Source organism: Erinaceus europaeus, chromosome 13 (genome assembly GCF_950295315.1).
Source record: "Erinaceus europaeus chromosome 13, mEriEur2.1, whole genome shotgun sequence".
Lineage (NCBI taxonomy): Eukaryota > Metazoa > Chordata > Mammalia > Eulipotyphla > Erinaceidae > Erinaceus > Erinaceus europaeus.
Window position 1 is genome coordinate 81,408,655 of NC_080174.1, and position 18,397 is coordinate 81,427,051.

Below are 18,397 nucleotides of genomic sequence, written 5' to 3' on the forward strand. Positions count from 1 at the left end.
TTTTAATTTTTTTTTTATAATTTTCTCAGAAAGGTCTTGGAATTCTTTTGTTTGATTTATTTCTAAATATACTTAACATTTTTCATAGAACTTAAATCTTGTTAAATTAGTTTTTTTGCTATCTAGTATGTAGATATACAATTGACTTTTTATATTTAATGTCTCTTTTACATGCTCTTACTCTTTTATAAAATAAAGTAATCCAGTGCAAAAAAATTGTGAAAACAAGGGAGTTGAGCGGTAGAACAGCAGGTTAAGTGTACGTGGCGCAAAGCGCAAGGACCAGCAGAATGATCCCAGTTCAAGCCCCTGGCTCCTCACAGGCGGTGAAACAGGTCTGCAGTTGTCTCTTTCTCTCCCCCTCTCCGTCTTCCCCTCCTCTCTCCATTTCTCTCTGTCCTATCCAACAACGACGACACCAGTCATAACAACAACAGTAAAACAACAAGAGCAACAAAAGGGAATAAATAATAAATTAAAAAAATTGTGAAAACAAAAATGTTGAAATAAGAGAATTCAAATCTTTTGTAAACTTCCTAAAGATAATTTTAATAAACATTTGATGTAGTCTTCTTGTATCCTTGTTTATGTGTTATATAAATACATATAGATAAATGTATGTGTGTATTTATTTATCTCTCTATATATTTTTTTATAATTTATTTCTTTATTGGGGAATTAATGTTTTACATTCAACAGTAAGTACAATAGTTTGTACATGCATAACATTCCCCAGTTTCCCATTTAACAATACAACCCCCACTATGTCATTTATCATCCTTCATGGACCTGTATTCTCCCCACCCACCCACCCCAGAGTCTTTTACTTTGGTGCGATACGCCAGTTCCATTTCAGGTTCGACTTGTGTTTTCTTTCTGATCTTGTTTTTCAACTTCGGCCTGAGCGTGAGATCATCCCATATTCATCCTTCTGTTTCTGACTTATTTCACTTAACATGATTTTTTCAAGGTCCATCCAAGATCGGCAGAAAACAGTGAAGTCACCATTTTTTATAGCTGAGTAGTATTCCATTGTGTATATATACCACAACTTGCTCAGCCACTCATCTGTTGTTGGACACCTGGGTTGCTTCCAGGTTTTGGCTATTACAAATTGTAATAGCCAAGAACATATGTGTACACAGATCTTTTTGGATGGATGTGTTGGGTTCCTTAGGATATATCCCCAGGAGAAGAATTGCAGGGTCATAGGGTAGGTCCAATTTCTAGCCTTCTGAGAGTTCTCCAGACTGTTCTCCACAGAGGTTGGACCAATTGACATTCCCACCAGCAGTGCAGGAGGGTTCCTTTGACCCCACACCCTCTCCAGCATTTGTTGCTGTTACCTTTTCTGATGTAGGACATTCTCACAGGAGTGAAGTGATATCTCATTGTTGTCTTGATTTGCATTTCTCTAACAATCAGAGACTTGGAGCATTTTTTCATGTGTTTCTCGGCCTTTTGGATCTCTTCTGTGGTGAATATTCTGTCCACGTCCTCCCCCCATTTTTGGATGGGGTTATTTGTTGTCTTGTTGAGTCTGGCAAGCTCTTTATAACTCTATATATATTCTTAGTTAAATTCATAATTTCGCTATTGTGGTTATCAGGGGTAGAGATCACAGAACTGTAGTGGTGAGTGTGGTGTAAACAACAATACCCCTGTAATCTTATGATTTTGTCAGCCATAATTAAATCATTAATAAAAGTAAATTTAAAAAATATGAATTTCAAATTCCAATGCTATGTCTGTAAAATTTTTTGAGGGGTAGTCCTTCTGTATAGATAATAATAACCACTTTGGCTAAAGGCAGTTTTCTTTCTTTCTTTTTTTTTTTTACAAACCTTTTTTTGTGATTAATAGTGGTTTATAAGATTGTAAGATTACAAGATACAGTTTCACAACAATCACAGTAGTTTTCACAGTCTTGGAGTTTGTTTCTTTTTTTGTTGTTGTTGCAAGTTTATGTATTTTACTTCTGGAGATTGGAGATTCCACACATAATTGGAAACCATCAATGATTAATTGTAAAACAGTTTTCTTTTTTCCTATCCAATCTTCCATATTTTTGCTTAATTATATTTGGTAAGATTAATACTCTACTTAATGGCAGTAAACGTTCTTGTCATTTTTCTTCTTCCTGTTTAAGAAATTGTTTTTCATATTTCACTGATGAATATGATGTGTGTTGTAAGTGTATATAGACTCCACTTCAGATTAAGGAAGTGTTTGGATACTCTGGTTTCTCTTCAGATTGTACAAATCTTTCGCCTTTTACTAAGGAAGTGTTTGCTTTCAGTCTTATTTTGCTAGGCATTTTTTTTATATTTATTTATTCCCTTTCGTTGCCCTTGCTTTATTGTTGTAGTTATTATTGTTGTTGTTATTGATGTTGTCATTGTTGTATAGGACAGAGAGAAATGGTGAGAGGAGGGAAAGACAGACAGGCGGAGAGAAAAATAGACACCTGCAGACCTGCTTCACCGCCTGTGAAGTGACTCCCGGGCAGGTGGGGAGGCTGGGCTCGAACCGGAATCCTTATGCTGGTCCCGCTGCGCTACCGCCCTACTCTTAGGCATTTTTATCATCAATACATTTGCACTTTATCAGATGTATTGCTGCATTCACTGAATTGAATTAGTAATGGAAGGCAGCTATGCTCACCACTAACTACCATTGAATTAGTAATGTATGTATCTTTCAGTCCTTTAATATAACTTACATTACCAGGTTTTGTAAATTTCAGCTAATCTTAAATTCCTAGACCAAACGTATCTTTAGTTTGCTGAATTAATTTTTTTCTCATCTTGATGTTACCTTCTTTTTTCAAGAAGAATCATTTAAGACTACACATCCCCTCTTTACCTGTGCCCCAAGATTTTAAGTTGCCCCCTATACCTTTGGACAACTAGTTTTTCACAAGGGAGCACAAAACACCAGATGGAGAAAGAAACACTTTTTTTTTTCAACAATTGGTGCTGTGGAAAATAGGTTGGAACTTGCAAAAGAATGAAACAGGTTCACTATATATCACCATGCACAAAAACCAACTCTAAATGGATCACATCATGAACAGTAGATCAGAAACCATAAAATACATTCCTACACAGTCAATGGAACTGTCTCCCAAACAAAAAGACAACCTTAATGGGGGGAAAGAATCTTTTTTAAAAAACATTATTTATTTATTTATTTATTTATTATTAGATAGAAGCAGAGAGAAATTGAGAGGAGAAACAGACAGAGACACCTGCAGCCCTGCTTCACCACTTGTGAAGCTTTCTCTCCTGCAGGTGGGGATGACGGGCTTGAACCTGGGTTCCTGTGCATTGTAATGTGTGTACTTGACAAAAAAAAAATTCTTTTCCCTGCCATATATTGAACAGAGGTCTAACAACCAAAATATATAAGGGGTCTCTCTCTCTATATATATTTTTTTTCTAAAAAGTAACAGGAAACATTTAAAAATAGGCAGAAGAAATTAATAGAATTTTACTAAAGAGATCCACATGCCAACAGACAAATGAAAGAATGCTCAAAGTCACTGAGTATCAGAGAATTGTAAAGGCAATGAGATGCCACGTTAAACCTGTGAAACTGTCCTACATTAGAAAGGACAGGTACCACAAGTGATGGTGGTGGAAGTGTAAATTGGTTCAGCCCTGTGGAAAACAGTCTGGAATGTCATCATATCACTAGAAATGGATCTACCCTATGAAGCAGCACTTCTTCTCTGAGGAATCAATCCAAATAAACAAAAAATACCTTTCCAAAGAGAACTGTGTATACTGCATCCACAATGACACAGTCCGTCATCACCCAAACCTGGAAGTGACCTAGATATCCAATAACAGTGGTTAAGAAGAGTTGTATAGGGAGTCAGGCGGTAGTGCAGCGGGTTAATAAGCACAGGTGGCGCAAAGCGCAAGGACCTGCGTTAGGATCCCGGTTCGAGCCCCCGGCTCCCCACCTGCAGGGGAGTCGCTTCACAGGCGGTGAAGCAGGTCTGCAGGTGTCTGTCTTTCTCTCCTCCTCTCTGTCTTCTCCTCCTCTCTCCATTTCTCTGTCCTATCCAACAACAATGACATCAATAATAACTACAACAATAAAACAAGGGCAACAAAAAAGGGAATAAATAAATAAATATTAAAAAAAAATTTTTAAATAAGAGTTGTATATACACAGGAGGGAATACTGCTCAGTTGTAAAAAATGATGTCTATGGAGAGTTGGGCGGTAGTGCAGCGTGTTAAGCGCACATGGTGCGAAGCACAGGTACCAGCGTAAGGATCCCAGTTCCAGCCCCCGGCTCCCCACCTGCAAGGGAATCGCTTCATAAGTGGTGAAGCAGGTCTATCTTTCTCTCCCCCTCTCTGACTTCCCCTCCTCTCTCCATTTCTTTCTGTCCTGTCCAACATCGTCAACATCAATAACAACAACAATAATAACTATAACAATAAAACAACAAGAGCAGCAAAAGGGAAAAGAAAATAAATATTTTTTTTAAATGATTATCTTTCTCTCCCCCTCCTTTCTCGATTTCTCTCTGTTCTGTCCAACAACAAAAACAGCAACAGCTATAACAACAATAACAACAAGGGCAGCAAAAATGAGAAAAAATATCCTCCAGGAGCAGTGATTCCTAATGCAGGCACCCAGCTGCAGTGATAACCCTGGAGGCAAAAAAAAGGGGGGGGAGGGGAACACTAAAACCACAGGATTCCCCACTCCCCAAATCCATGCTGTGTGATTTAGCCCCCAGACTCAAGCCTGGCAGGGCGTGTGCACAGCTAAAGAGCCCCTCTCAGGTCCTTAATTTGCATTTTCTGCTTTTCATTGATTTTACCTTTAAGTCTTTTTTTTTTTCAAGCAAGAATTAAAGAGGCACAGTGATCACTGTATTTCTTTCTTTCTTACACTTTATCTCTCTTTTTCTCTTTACCTTCCTTCTTTCTGACTTCCTCCCTTCCTTCCCTTCTTTCTTTCTTGTTGCCCAATAAGCTTTTTTGTGTTTGGCATCTTTACTTCCTCATCACTCTTGCATTTTATCATCTTGGGATTTTCATCTTTTATTTTATTTTTATTTATTTATTTATTTTTCTTTATTGGGGAGTTAATGTTTTACATTCAACAGTAAGTACAATAGTTTGCACATGCATAACATTCCCCAGTTTCCCATATAACAATACAACCCCCACTAGGTCCTCTGAATCTTTCCTGGACCTGTATTCTCCCCACCCACCCACCCCAGAGTCTTTTACTTTGGTGTGTTACGCCAGTTCCATTTCAGGTTCTACTTCTGTTTTCTTTTCTGATCTTGTTTTTCAACTTCTGCCTTAGAGTGAGATCATCTGATATTCATCCTTCTGTTTCTGACTTATTTCACTCAACATGATTTTTTCAAGGTCCATACAAGATCGGCTGAAAATGTAAAGTCACCATTTTTTACAGCTGAGTAGTATTCCATTGTATTTATATACCACAACTTGCTCAGCCACTCATCTGTTGTTGGACACCTGGGTTGCTTCTAGGTTTTGGCTATTACAAATTGTGCTGCCAAGAACATATGTGTACACAGATCTTTTGGGATGGATATGTTGGGTTCCTTAGGATATATCCCCAGGAGAGGAATTGCGGGATCATAGGGTAGGTCCATTTCTAGCCTTCTGAGAGTTCTCCAGACTGTTCTCCACAGAGGTTGGACCAATTGACATTCTCACCAGCAGTGTAGGAGGGTTCCTTTGACCCCACACCTTCTCCAGCATTTGCTGCTGTTACCTTTTCTGATGTATGACATTCTCACAGGAGTGAAGTGGTATCTCGTTGTCTTTATTTGCATTTCTCTGACAGTCAGAGACTTGGAGCATTTTTTCATGTGTTTCTCGGCCTTTTGGATCACTTCTGTGATGAATATTCTGTCCCTGTCTTCTCCCCATTTTTGGATGGGGTTATTTGTTGTCTTGTTGTTGAGTTTGGCAAGCTCTTTATATATGTTGGTTATTAAACTCTTGTCTGATGTATGGCATATAAAGATCTCCTCCCATTCTGTGAGGGGTCTCTTGGTTTAGGTAGTGGTTTCTTTTGCTGTGAAGAAGCTTTTTAATTTGATGTAGTCCCATAGGTTTATACTTGCCTTAGTCTTCTTTGATGCGTTTCATTGAAGATGTCTTTAAAATTTATGTGGAAAAGAGTTTGGCCAATATTTTCTTCTAAGTATCTGATGGTTTGTGGTCTAACATCCAAGTCCTTGATCCACTTGGAATTTACTTTTGTATGTGGTGAAATACAGTGGTTCAGTTTCATTCTTCTGCATGTTTCAACCCATTTTTTCCAACACCATTTGTTGAAGAGACTCTGCTTTCCCCATTTAATAGTCTGAGTCCCTTTGTCAAAAATTAGATGTCCATAGGTATGGGGGGTATTTAGTTATTTTTTACCAGACCAATGCTCAGCTCTGGCTTATGGTGATACAGGGGAATTGAACCTAGAACTTTGGAGCCTCAGGCATGAGAATCTGTTTGCATAACCATTATGCTATCTACCCCTGCCCCATCTGGGGATTTTCTACAAATATCTACAGTCTATTTTGGTTGGCCATTATCTTAAGTAAATTTGCGTGAGTGTGTGCTTTCCCTTCTTCTTCTAGCGTTTGCCCTTCTTCCGTAGCCAGTCAACAGCGTCAGGTTGAGCCTGATGTAAAGTTTCGAGACCTCCTTTGAATCTGGAGAGGTGACAGTCGTTGACTATGTGGGTCATAGTCTGTCTGGAGCCGCAGGGGCAGTTCGGGTCGTCTCTGGCTCCCCAGCGGTGGAACATAGCGGCGCACCGGCCATGGCCTGTTCGATAGCGATTGAGGAGGGCCCAATCATAACGTGCTAGGTCAAAGCCGGGTTGACGCTTGCAGGGGTCTGTGATGAGGTGTTTGTTCTTGACCTCAGCTGACTGCCAGCTCTGTTTCCAAGAGTCTGGAACAGAGAAGTTCAGTGTAGGCGTAGGGGACCAGATTGGGTGACGAGATGTCAAGCGTTGGACAGGGTGGGCGAAGATATCCGCGTATATTGGCAGGTCTGGTCGAGCGTAGACGTGGGAAATGAACTTAGATGATGCCGCATCCCGACGAATATCTGGCGGGGCAATGTTGCTAAGAACTGGCAGCCATGGAACTGGGGTGGAACGGATGGTTCCAGAAATGATCCTCATGGAGGAATATAATTTGGAATCGACCAAGTGGACATGGGGGCTACAGAACCATACTGGGGCACAGTATTCTGCAGTGGAATGGCATAATGCCAGAGAGGATGATCGTAGTGTGGAAGCACTCATGCCCCATGAGGAGCTGGCCAGTCTTGCAATGATGTGATTCCTCGCGCCCACCTTTGCTGCAGTTTTTATGAGATGTTCGTGAAATGACAGAGTGCGATCGAGAGTAACGCCAAGATAGACTGGCTGGGCTTCATGCCGGATTCTCGTATCGCCAAGCTGCACATTAAGCTCACACGAGGCCGAGGCATGGTGTAGATGGAAAACAGATGATACCGTTTTTGCAGTGCTAGGGATTAGTCGCCATTTTTTACAGTAATCAGATATCAGAGATGTCTTTCGTGAGTGTTTCCTCGAGGATGTCGAACTTGGATGCCTGAGTTGCACAGCAGATGTCATCGGCGTGGATGAACTTCCTTGTGCTTTCCCTTATGAGTACCAAGTGTTGTTTTCTATTTGGGAAGAATTTGTTATGTGCCTGCTTTCTGTAATGGGTCAGTCATTGTCCATTTCTCAAACTATATACTGCCATTCGTGGTTTTTATCATATAAAGCACAACTGAATGTACCTTGTTGAAATTCTCTATCAAAAAAAAAAATCTTAATCCCTTTAATTTGGTATTGGTGGAGTTGTTGGGTATATCAGCTTCTAGTGTTCTTCTTAGCATCTTGGATCTTTCCATCAAGTTCAGCATGTTTAATTTTTTTCAGACAGCATTCAAGAAAAAGTCTGTAATCTGTGCCAGTAACCTGAAGAATTTTGTTTTATTTTAATTGGGTTTTATTGATAAACTGTGTCATTTGGTACACAAATCTAAACATTTTAAGGAACTATTTTTAAAAAGCACACAGACTTCAAGAATTTATAGAATTATAAATGTGTGTCTTTACCTGCAGTTGTAAACCTTTTTCATCAGAAAACTTTAGTATGTCGGGTATTTTTCATGAACGAAATCTGTTTTTATACAATTGAAAAAAAAATGAAATAATTGTGGCATTAGTATATTGAACAGTTTTCACTTCTAAGCTTATTTTTGAAATATATTTCTTTGAAAGTTTTTTTTTTTTAAGTAATAAAAAATTAGCTTCACTAGCAGGAAGAAAAATGCATATATTGACTTTATCACTCAGGAAAGGAATGCAGACAACCAGGTAAGACAACAGTCTTGACACGTATACATGTGAATTTCTGTCACTTTGACGTCACAGTATATACTTAGCAGAATAAACCGTACTTGCTTTACAGACCTCATGATAGGAGTAAAGTTCAGTAGAGTTGAAATATTTCCAGTTTCCCTTTTCATCTTGTTTGCCATGGTGGAAGAAAGCTGTAGAGAGGTAATGAATTCTTCTCCCCAAATTTTGCATCTGTAGAGGCGAGGAGCTGCCCCCCCACCAGTGACACTACCACCTCCCTACAGAGCTCCAGCGGAAGACAGTGATGAAAATAAAGAAGATGCAGTTCCCAATAGTGAGTGCCTTTTCATTATTTGAGGTGGATGTGAAACTTACGAGATCATGTGCTTTAAATGACGGTTGAAGATTATCGAGTATAAATGCTGTGGACTTTCAGGAAATGTGAACCTATTGTACTGGGGGAAAACAAAAGGTTACATCTCACATTCTTATGATTTTAGTTTTCTGATGCTTTTCCTCTTTAACATGAATAAAATGTTGTGTGGATATCAAAGGGAAGGTGGCTGTGCGCTATTATATTTCCCCCTACTTTTACTGTTTACAGAAATGCTATCAAGTCCTTGAAACGGGTTTTTGATCCATGATTGTCTGAGTTAGATGTAAATGGCAACAATTGATGACTGGCCCTGCTCAATCAACAGTGACATCGCTAATAAAATTACAGAGTACCCACTAAGTCATAGCTTCTCCTGTAGAATTCTTTCCATTACTTTGTTTTTGCATTTAGGTAATGAAATATTCACCTGTTCATTAGCTCTACCAAACATATATCTACCTGATTATTTATTATCTCTGAGATTTCACTGATCCATGCTGACATTTTCAGAGACAGAGAAGAGAGGGAGAGACAGTACAGCACTATAGTGGTTATGGCTGGACTCAAACCTGGGCTCTTCATGGCAAAGCACTCACGTTCCATGGGGGAATGGTCCTTTAGCCCTGTTCACATATTTAGAGAAAGTTTTATTTAAAAGTATTGGCATTTAATGTATAGTTAGATCTGACTGTTATTAGCGTGCATAATTTCTTTTGGAGGTAATAAAAATCTAAACTAAGATTGTAAAAATATGTGTAAATGTCCTAACAAAAAAAAAAAAAAAACACAAGAGTATACATTTTAATGGGGAAATGGTTATGGTTTGAGAAAAATATCTGATCTGTCTTTAAAATATTATCTCCTTGAATTCTGAGAGCTGGCTCAGCTGGTAGAATGCAGCACGTAAAAGTGTGGAGGCTTGTGGATAGCATGATCGTTATGCAAACAGACTGTCATGTCTGAGGCTCCAACGTCCCAGGTTTGATCCCCCACACCACCATAAGCCAGAGCTGAGCAGTGCTCTGGTAAAAAAAAAAAAATTAATAATAATAAATAGTGGTCCAGGAGGTGGCACAGTGGTAAAGCTTCGGACTCTCAAGCATGAGGCCCTGAGTTTGATCCCCAGCAGCACATGTGCCAGAGTGATGTCTGTCTAGTTCTTTCTCTCTCCTCCTATCTTTCTCATAAATAAACAAAAATCTTAAATAATAATAATAATAAATAAAAAATGAAATCCTTCACCATGGAAACCAAAAGTGTAGGGAAGAAATAAAAGGGAGAAAGAGAGTATATGTGTGGAGCCCTGTGTTTGATCCCCAGTACTGCAAGTAGGCAGAGGAGTACTGAGATTTTTCTCTCTCTTATACAATATATAAAGAAAGAAATCTTCAAAAATCTTTCAGCACTCTAGAATAGGAGTGTGAGGGACTGGGAGACAGCAGACTTTCACTCTTGAGCACTAGTTCAATCCCGGGCATAACCATATACCAAAGCTGAGCAGTGCTCAGGTACCAGAAGAAAAAAGAAAAAACAAAGGAATTTGATACAGGAATTGGAAGCATTAAAATCGGAATTGAGCGCTTTCTCCCTCTTGTTTGACATTAAACCTGTCCTTGTCTATGAAAAGAATGGTAGTATTCTAGTTTACCAGGGTATAAAAGAGGATGAGAAAGGTGATGGGCAGGAAGGTTCATCGGTAGCATGAGCGGAGGACATTAGCGTGGGAGGTCCCAGTTTCCATCCCTGGCACTGTAATGACAGAACAGAGTTGTGCTCTTGCCTCTCTCAGTATATAAACGAAACTTAAGAAAATGAACTGAAGAGAGTCTGGCGGTAGCACAGCAAGTTAAGCACACGTGGCGCAAAGGGCAAGGACTGGAGTAAGGATTCCAGTTCGAGACCCCTGACTCCCCACCTGCAGGGGAGTCGCTTCACAGGTGATGAAGCAGGTCTCAGGTGTCTGTCCTTCTCTCCCCCTCTCTGTCTTCCCCTCCTCTCTCCATTTCTCTCTGTCTTATCCAGCAACAATAACATTAATAATAATAATAATAACTACAATAAAACAACAAGGCTGATAAAAGGGAATCAATAAATACTTAAAAAAAAAGAGAAAGAAAATGAACTGCAATAAGACCCCTAGCCTGCCATACAGTGGATCTTCAACAAGTATTTTAACATACTGAGATGACTCTCAGTATGGATTCAGTAATATGTATGTTCATAAGTACAAATAGAACATAATTTTTTCAGTATCCACCATTCACAGGACTGGGTGGTGGCTTGGTGGGTAAGCTCATGTCTTACTGTGGGTCAGGTCTTGATTTGGACCCTGGCACCACACAGCTGCACTGTGGACAACATCAAGGGAACTCAGTAAATTGTACAGCTGTGCTTTGATTCTGCCCCTCCCCTCCATGCCACCCCCTACCTTTCCCTACTCCTGTCTCACAAAATGTAGAACAAAATTTGGACTGGGAAGCAGCTCAGCAAGTATCAGATGTGTGCAAGGTCCTAACATTGCATTAAAAGATAAAAATGGGCCGAGTGGTGGCGTACCTGGTTGAGCCCACATCTTACAATGCACAAGGACCCAGGTTCAAGCCCCTGGTCCCCACCTGCAGGCGGAAAGCTTTATGAGTGGTGAAGCAGTGATGCAGGTGTCTCTCTGTCTCTCTCCCTCTCTATTTCTGGCCGTCTCTATCCAATAAATCAAGATAATTTAAAAAATTTAAAAAAATATATAAACAAAGTGTGACCATCTAAGAAATGGTTACTGAATGAATTATCAAAAGTGAACAAATGGGGCTGGGTGGCTGCACACCTGGTTGAGCGCACATGTTACAGAGTTCAAGGACCCAGGTTCGAGCCCCTGGTCCCCACCTGCCGGGGTAAAGTTTCACGAGTGGTGAAGCAGGGCCACATGTGTCTCTCTGTCTCTGTCCCTCTCTATCACCCCCTCTATTCCCCCCAATTTCTGGCTGTCTCTATTCAATAAAGAAATGAAGATAATAAAAACTTTTTTTAAAAAAGTGGGCAGACATTGTTTTAGTTGTAAACGCAGTCAGGTACAAGATCTCTCTTCTCAGTTAATATTCCAATGGTGGAGAAATATTCTAAACAATAAAATAGTTCAAATGCTTGAATGCAGGGGCCAGGTGGCAGTGCACTTGGTTAAGTGCACACATTGCAGTGCACAAGGACCAAGGTTCAAGCCCTCAGTTCCCCCCTGCAGGGGGAAAGCTTCATGAGTGGTGAAGCAGGGCTGCAGATGTCTCTGTGTCTCTCTATCTCCCCTCCCTCTCTCAATTTCTATCTCTACCCAAAAATAAATAAGTAAAAATATTTTAATAAAAAATGCTTGGATACAGTCCATAAAACAAAGAAGTGGGGGCCGGGCAGTAGCACAGCAGGTTAAGCCACATGGCGCAAAGCCCAAGGATCAGTGCAAGGATTCCAGTTTGAGCCCCCTACCTCCCCACCTACACAAGCAGTGAAAGAGGTCTGCAGGTATCTGTCTTTCTCTCCTCCTCTCTGTCTTCCACTTCTCTATCAATTTCTCTTTGTCCTATCCAACAACAAACATAGCTATAACAGCAATAACAATAACAACTACAACAAGGGCAACAGAATGGGAAAAAAATAACCTCCAGGAATAGTGGGTTTGTAGTGCAGGCACCAAGCCCCAGTGATAATTTTGGAGGCAAAAAAAAAGTATGAGAGCAAACACCTTGGAGGAGGGAATCACTAAGCAGACTGGCTAAGCAAGCCCAGGATAAGACCAGGAGGATGTAACAAGAAGGAAGTAGACGTGCAAAGACCTGGCTCATGCAATCATATCGATCAGATTTCTTTTTTACATGGGGATCCACAGTAATGGTCATTTTCCTTAGTAACCATCTATAGAAGAATACATACATACAAAATCGAAACCAACAAAATGTATTAGTGACTTACTAATGATTTACAAAATCACAAGATAACATGGGTAGAATTCCACGCCATTCACCGACCCCAGAGCTCTGTATCCCCAGGCCCTCCAGTGTAAGCTACAGCAGTTCTCCTAAGGTTGCAGATATGGGTTTAACTACCAGGTCGCTTTACAACCAGTGAAGCAGGTCTTTCTCTGTCCCTCTCTATCTTCCCTCCTCAAATTTTCTCTGTCTGTCCTATGCAAAAAAATCAGAAAAAAAAAAAATGGCCACAGGAGCAGTGGATGTATAGTGAAGGCACTATAATAGTGGAGGCAAAAAAAGAAAAAGAGAGAAAACTATACCAGCAACTGACCTATACCATGTATCTAATTTGAGAATCTTCTGTCCAGAACTGCTTGACTTCCTTTTCCCACTATGTCCCCTCACTTTATCTACATCCAGGAAGAAAAGTCCTACTCAACTTTGTTCACTTTTGACCCCAAAGGTTAAATACTTTTTTTTTTTTTTTAACATCAACTGGAGTCTTTCTAATCTGTTGGCATTCATTCTTTCAACTACACTTTTAAGCTACAGGAGGGCAGAAGATTTTGGAGTGACTTTGAAAGGAGCAATGAAAATCATAACAATAGATGTACCCCTTGATGTGTATTAGGTCTGGGAGACTCAGAATGGAATTGGCTGTCTTGCTGCTTGACTTCTAAGTGGTAAAGCATATTAATGCAGCCCCATACTGCAGGGCTGAGTGTGAAACCGGTCTTTAGATTTCAGTTCCAGAAAACAGTTTTCTACTTTATTTTTTCTCAGAAAAAGGCCTACTGCAACTATTCACTGTGATACATTTTTGTGACCTAGTGCTCTGATTACCTGCCCTCCCGCCTCCCATTATTTGTTGTAAGGGAATATTTTGTTTAAAGAAGACATTTGAGGTACAAAATATAATAAAATTAAGCTGTGAACATCATCATACAAATAAAATTGGTTCACCAATACCTTGCATCTTTGTGTTTGACTGTGGCTAATTTGATATTTATGTACAGAAAGAGGAGAGACAGGAGGAAGGGAGAGAAAGAAAGAAACCAGCATACTACTCAGTAATGGCAGAAGGTGGTGCCAGGAATTGAACCTGAGGCCTTTGAGGTCTCAGATATGGAAATTGGTGCTCAGTAGACTATGTCCCCAGCCCTTTATTTTGTTGTTGTTGTTGTTGGCAGGACTTTGCCACTATGAAAGTGGCATTACCACTTTTCCAGACAGAGAGAGAGAGAGGCCCTATGGCACTCGATGGGTGTGGACTCAAACCTTATTTCAATTATTTATTTATTTATTTATTTTTATTTGCTAGAACAAAGAGAAGTTGAAAGAGGAGGAGGGAAATAGAGAGGGAGCAAGTCAGACACTTCCTTTCTGCTTTACCGAAAGTGCAGCTTGTCCCTGGCAGGTGGGGACCAGGGATTGGAACCCAGGTCTTTGAGGATGGTAACATGTGCACTCAAGCAGGTGCACCAGCACCTGGCCCCACCTTCTTTCAATTTTAAGATTGCAATGTTAGCTAAGGCTTTATGAAATGTGAATCAGCATAAATTATTCATTCACAATATCAGTTCAGAGGGATGGCTATTTTAAAAAATAATTTTATTGACATATAATTGACATTACCAGATAATTCATCTACTTAAATTGTACAACTTGGTGACTTTCAGTATATGTGCAGGATTGTTTAGCTGTCATTATTATTGATTTTAGAATATTTTCATGTTAATCCCCCACAAGCTCTACTCATTATCAGACATTCTACTTCACCACATTTATTAAAAAGTCTTTGTTAATATATACATATATATATGTAAAATTTGCAAAGAGACTATAAATATTACTCATGTGTTTCTATGAGTAGGGTTGAAAACCTGACTCAAACTTTCTTTCAAAGAAAAAAGGGGGGCAGGTGGTGGCATATCTGGTTAAATGCACACATTACATTGTGCAAGGACCCAGGTTCAAGCCACTGGTCCCCACCTGCAGAGGGAAAGCTCGACAAGTGGTGAAGCAGGGTTACAAGTGTCTCTGTGTCTCTTATGTCTCTTTATATCTCTCTTCCCCCTCCTCTCTCAATTTCTCTGTGTGTCTATCCAATAATAAATAAATAAAGTAAAAAGTAAAAAAAAAAATTAAAAGCCTCAGGTAGGTGTCCAGGTGGTGGCACACCTGGTGGAGGACACCTGTTATAATGCACAAGGATTATGCACTGGGTTTGAGCCTCCAGTCCCCACCTTCAGGGGGAAAGCTTTAGGAGTGGTGAAGCAGTGTTAGAGATGTCTCTCTCTCTCCACCCCTCCCCCCTCAGTTTCTAGCTGTCTCTAACCAATAAATAAAGGTAATAACAAAATTCAAAAACAAACAAAAAAATCCTCAGCTTTAAATTTGGAAGGAGAGTGCATACTACCCTCACTGCCCTCAGAATCACACTGTATTAATCAAATACTCTTGTTACCCTGTCAGCATAGAAAACATGCCAAAAAGAAACAGTTATTCATAGATTCTACAGGTGTTCATCTCAAAAACTCACAGCCTAAAAGAAATTCATTGGCAATAATAATTGGTAATTGGCATCTAGTGGGTGAAGACCAGATGTATTTTTTTTATTTATTTATAAAATAAAAAATATTGAAAAGACCATAGGTTATAAGAGGGGTACAAGGGGGCTGGGCGGTAGCACAGCGGGTTAAGTGCACAGGGCGCAAAGTTCAAGGACTGGAGGAAGGATCCCGGTTCCAGCCCTGGCTCCCCACCTGCAGGGGAGTCGCTTCACAAGCGGTGAAGCAGGTCAGTCTGCAGGTATCTATCTTTCCCCTGTCTGTCTTCCCCTCCTCTCACAATCTCTCTCTGTCCTATCCAACAACAACAATAAATACAACAAGGGCAACAAAAAATGGGGGGGGGCAATGGCCCCCAGGAGCAGTGGACTCATAGTGCAAGCACCAAGCCCCAATGATAATCTTGGAGGAAAAAAAAAAAAAGAAAAGAAGAAGACAGTTACAATTCTACACAATCTAACCAGTGCTGTGGGTGTCTTTCTGTATCTCTTTTATCTCCCTGCTGCCCTCCCAATTTCTCTCTATCTCTATCCAATAAATGAATAAGGAAAGCGTGAGGTTTGGGCTTGGGGAATTATGAAAACTAAGATTTATTGGCAAGGGATATAGCTCTATGGTAGATTGCTTTTTTTTTGTTTGTTTGTTTTTCATGTGTGAAACCCTAAGTTTGATCTCTGGAACCTCAGTCAGTTAGCCAATCAGTAAACAAACGTTATTCTCCTCATTGGAAGACTAAGTATATTATAGATCTACAACTGCTTCTAGTCCGGATGTATAGAGAGGCTTTAAATAGGGAGCTGGGTGGTAGCGCACCAGGTTAAGCCCACATAGTGCAAAGCGTAGGGACCCACACAAGGATCCCGGTTTGAGCCCCAGCTCTGCACCAGCAGGGGTTCACTTCACAAGTGGTGAAGCAGGTCTGCAGCTGTCTCTCCTCTCTATCTCTCTGTCCCCTTTCAATTTCTCTCTGTCCTATCCAATAAAAATGGGAGGAGAAAATAAAAGGGCCCCCAGGAACAATGAGTTTATAGTGCTGGTACCAAGCCACAGTGATAACCCTGGAAGCAAAAAGAAAAAAAAAAAAAAGATGCTGTGGTCGGGGAGGTGGCGGTGCAGTGGCTAAGGCACTAGACTCTCAAGCATGAGGTCCTGAGTTCAATCCCCGGCAGCACATGCACCAGAGTGATGTCTGGTTCTTTCTCTCTCTCCTCCTATCTTTCTCATTAATAAATAAATTAAATTAAATTAAAAAGTAGATGCTTTAAACATAACAATTTTATTAGAAGTAAATGCTAGACATTTTTTTGGAGAAGGAAATAATTGCTAAGCATGGGATTTGCCCATCACTGGTATCTGAATGCATTTTAAATTGGTGATTTTCAAACTTAGTCTGGCATTTTTAAATATGAGTAGGAGTTTTGTCTACATCAGCTTTTCTCACTCCTACCGTGATCGCCATCCCATAATGGGGGTGGAGCAGGGGCTCCAGGGGTCAGAGTCGCTGTTGTTTGTGTTGGGGGATTTTTTTTTTTTGCCTCCAAGGTTATAGTTAGGGCTCTGTGCCTTTACTATGAATCTACTGTTCCTATGGCTATTTTTTTTCCATTTTGTTGCCCTTGCATAGGACAGAGAGAAATTGTGAGAGGAGGGGAAGAGAGAGAGGGAAAGAGAAAGACAGACACCTGCAGACCTGCTTCACAGCTTGTGAAGCGACCCCCCTGCAAGTGGGGAGCCGGGGGCTTGAATCGGGATCCTTACGCTGGTCCTTGCGCTTCGGGCCACTGTGCGAACGCCTGTCGCGCTACTGCCCAGCCCCCACGTTGTTGGCTTTTCTTTTTCCAATATACCAGTTCTTCCCCTCTAGATGCTAGTAACACTCTCCCTCCCATCTGAGTTGAGACAACCACCTGTGTATCTGAACATTACCAAGAATCCCCTGGCTTCAATGACGTGGATAGTAATATCCTTATGAGTATTTTGGTGTGGACAGATATTTTTATTTCTCTCGGTTATATACTTAGAAGTGAAATGATAAACATTTGGGGGCCGGGCGATGGCACACCCGGGTTAAACGCACATGGTACAAAGCGCAAGGACCCGTTGAATTTGATATCCAAAACCAGTTCATTTGCCCCAAGTCACAAAATAACTTATTAAGAAGACCAGGTCTGGAATCTAAGTTTTATTTGATGGTTGGGACCACATCTAGACTCTCTATGCTGGTGCCTTGCCATGTCTGCCTTACGAGTTTTCAGTATATGGTGGTCATGATTAATAAGGTGTTATGAGCAACAAGGAGCTATTTTAGTTCATCATTATCATTAATTATTTTATATCACTATAGAAACTGTAATTGATCTCTGCCTTACCAATAGATGTCACTGTAATCAACAGCAGCTATTACAGAGGATTTCAGAGAATGTTAAGAATGTTCAATTCAGATAAGCAGACAGCATTCTTTAGGACATCTGGCCAAGTCTAACCAAAGAAATGAATTTATTTATTCTTTTTGTATTTTACTTGTTTTGGACAATGCAGAACAGGAGGGACAAGATTAAGAAACAAAGGCTCAAATGTAAGTTGTTAGTTGTGTGTAATTTTTTTTTTCATTTTCTGCAGTCATCCTTTTCCAGGACCTTTACTATTTATAATTAAGGAAAATAAATAGGATTCTTCTCCCAGGCCCAGAACTAGAGACTGGTGAATAGTGCTTTTTTTTTTTTTTATTTGAGTGGGTTTTTAATTTGGAAATTTCTGAAGCTACAGCCCTTGATCTAAGTAGGATGCATTTATTATCTCTATAAGTAAAAAAAATCAGTCAGGTCTAAAATCTTGGGCGTAAAATTTACTTTATGTTCAGGTGTTCCTCACTGAACTGCTCATCGTTGATCAGTAATCAGATGAAAGATTTTTTTTTTTTAGTCCACATTTTCCAAGGAAAGAAGACACTGTATTAACTGGTGGAAAGACTGCCCTAAAAGCATTGCAGTTCGGTGTATGATTATGCTGGGAGGTGGGGGGGGGGGACAGGGGCGGTAATGCACTCTAGTGCTTTAACTGAAGTTTAATAAACCTTACCCATTTTTCAATTGATTTCTCTCG

At 40.1% G+C, this 18,397-nt stretch overlaps 1 protein-coding gene across 3 annotated transcripts in view; it reads left to right on the top strand.

The window, feature by feature from the left end:
• LOC132542943 (inaD-like protein) overlaps positions 1-18,397 on the top strand; it is a 234,205-nt gene that overhangs the window by 14,383 nt on the left and 201,425 nt on the right. Inside the window, exon 4 of one of the 3 annotated variants that reach the window (XM_060206318.1) lies at positions 8,634-8,730. In XM_060206318.1, the coding sequence (XP_060062301.1) occupies positions 8,634-8,730 (97 nt within the window). Of the gene's footprint in view, positions 1-8,631; positions 8,735-17,846; positions 17,871-18,397 lie in introns of those variants that run through there. The other 2 variants (XM_060206319.1, XM_060206321.1) reach the window with 2 other exon arrangements.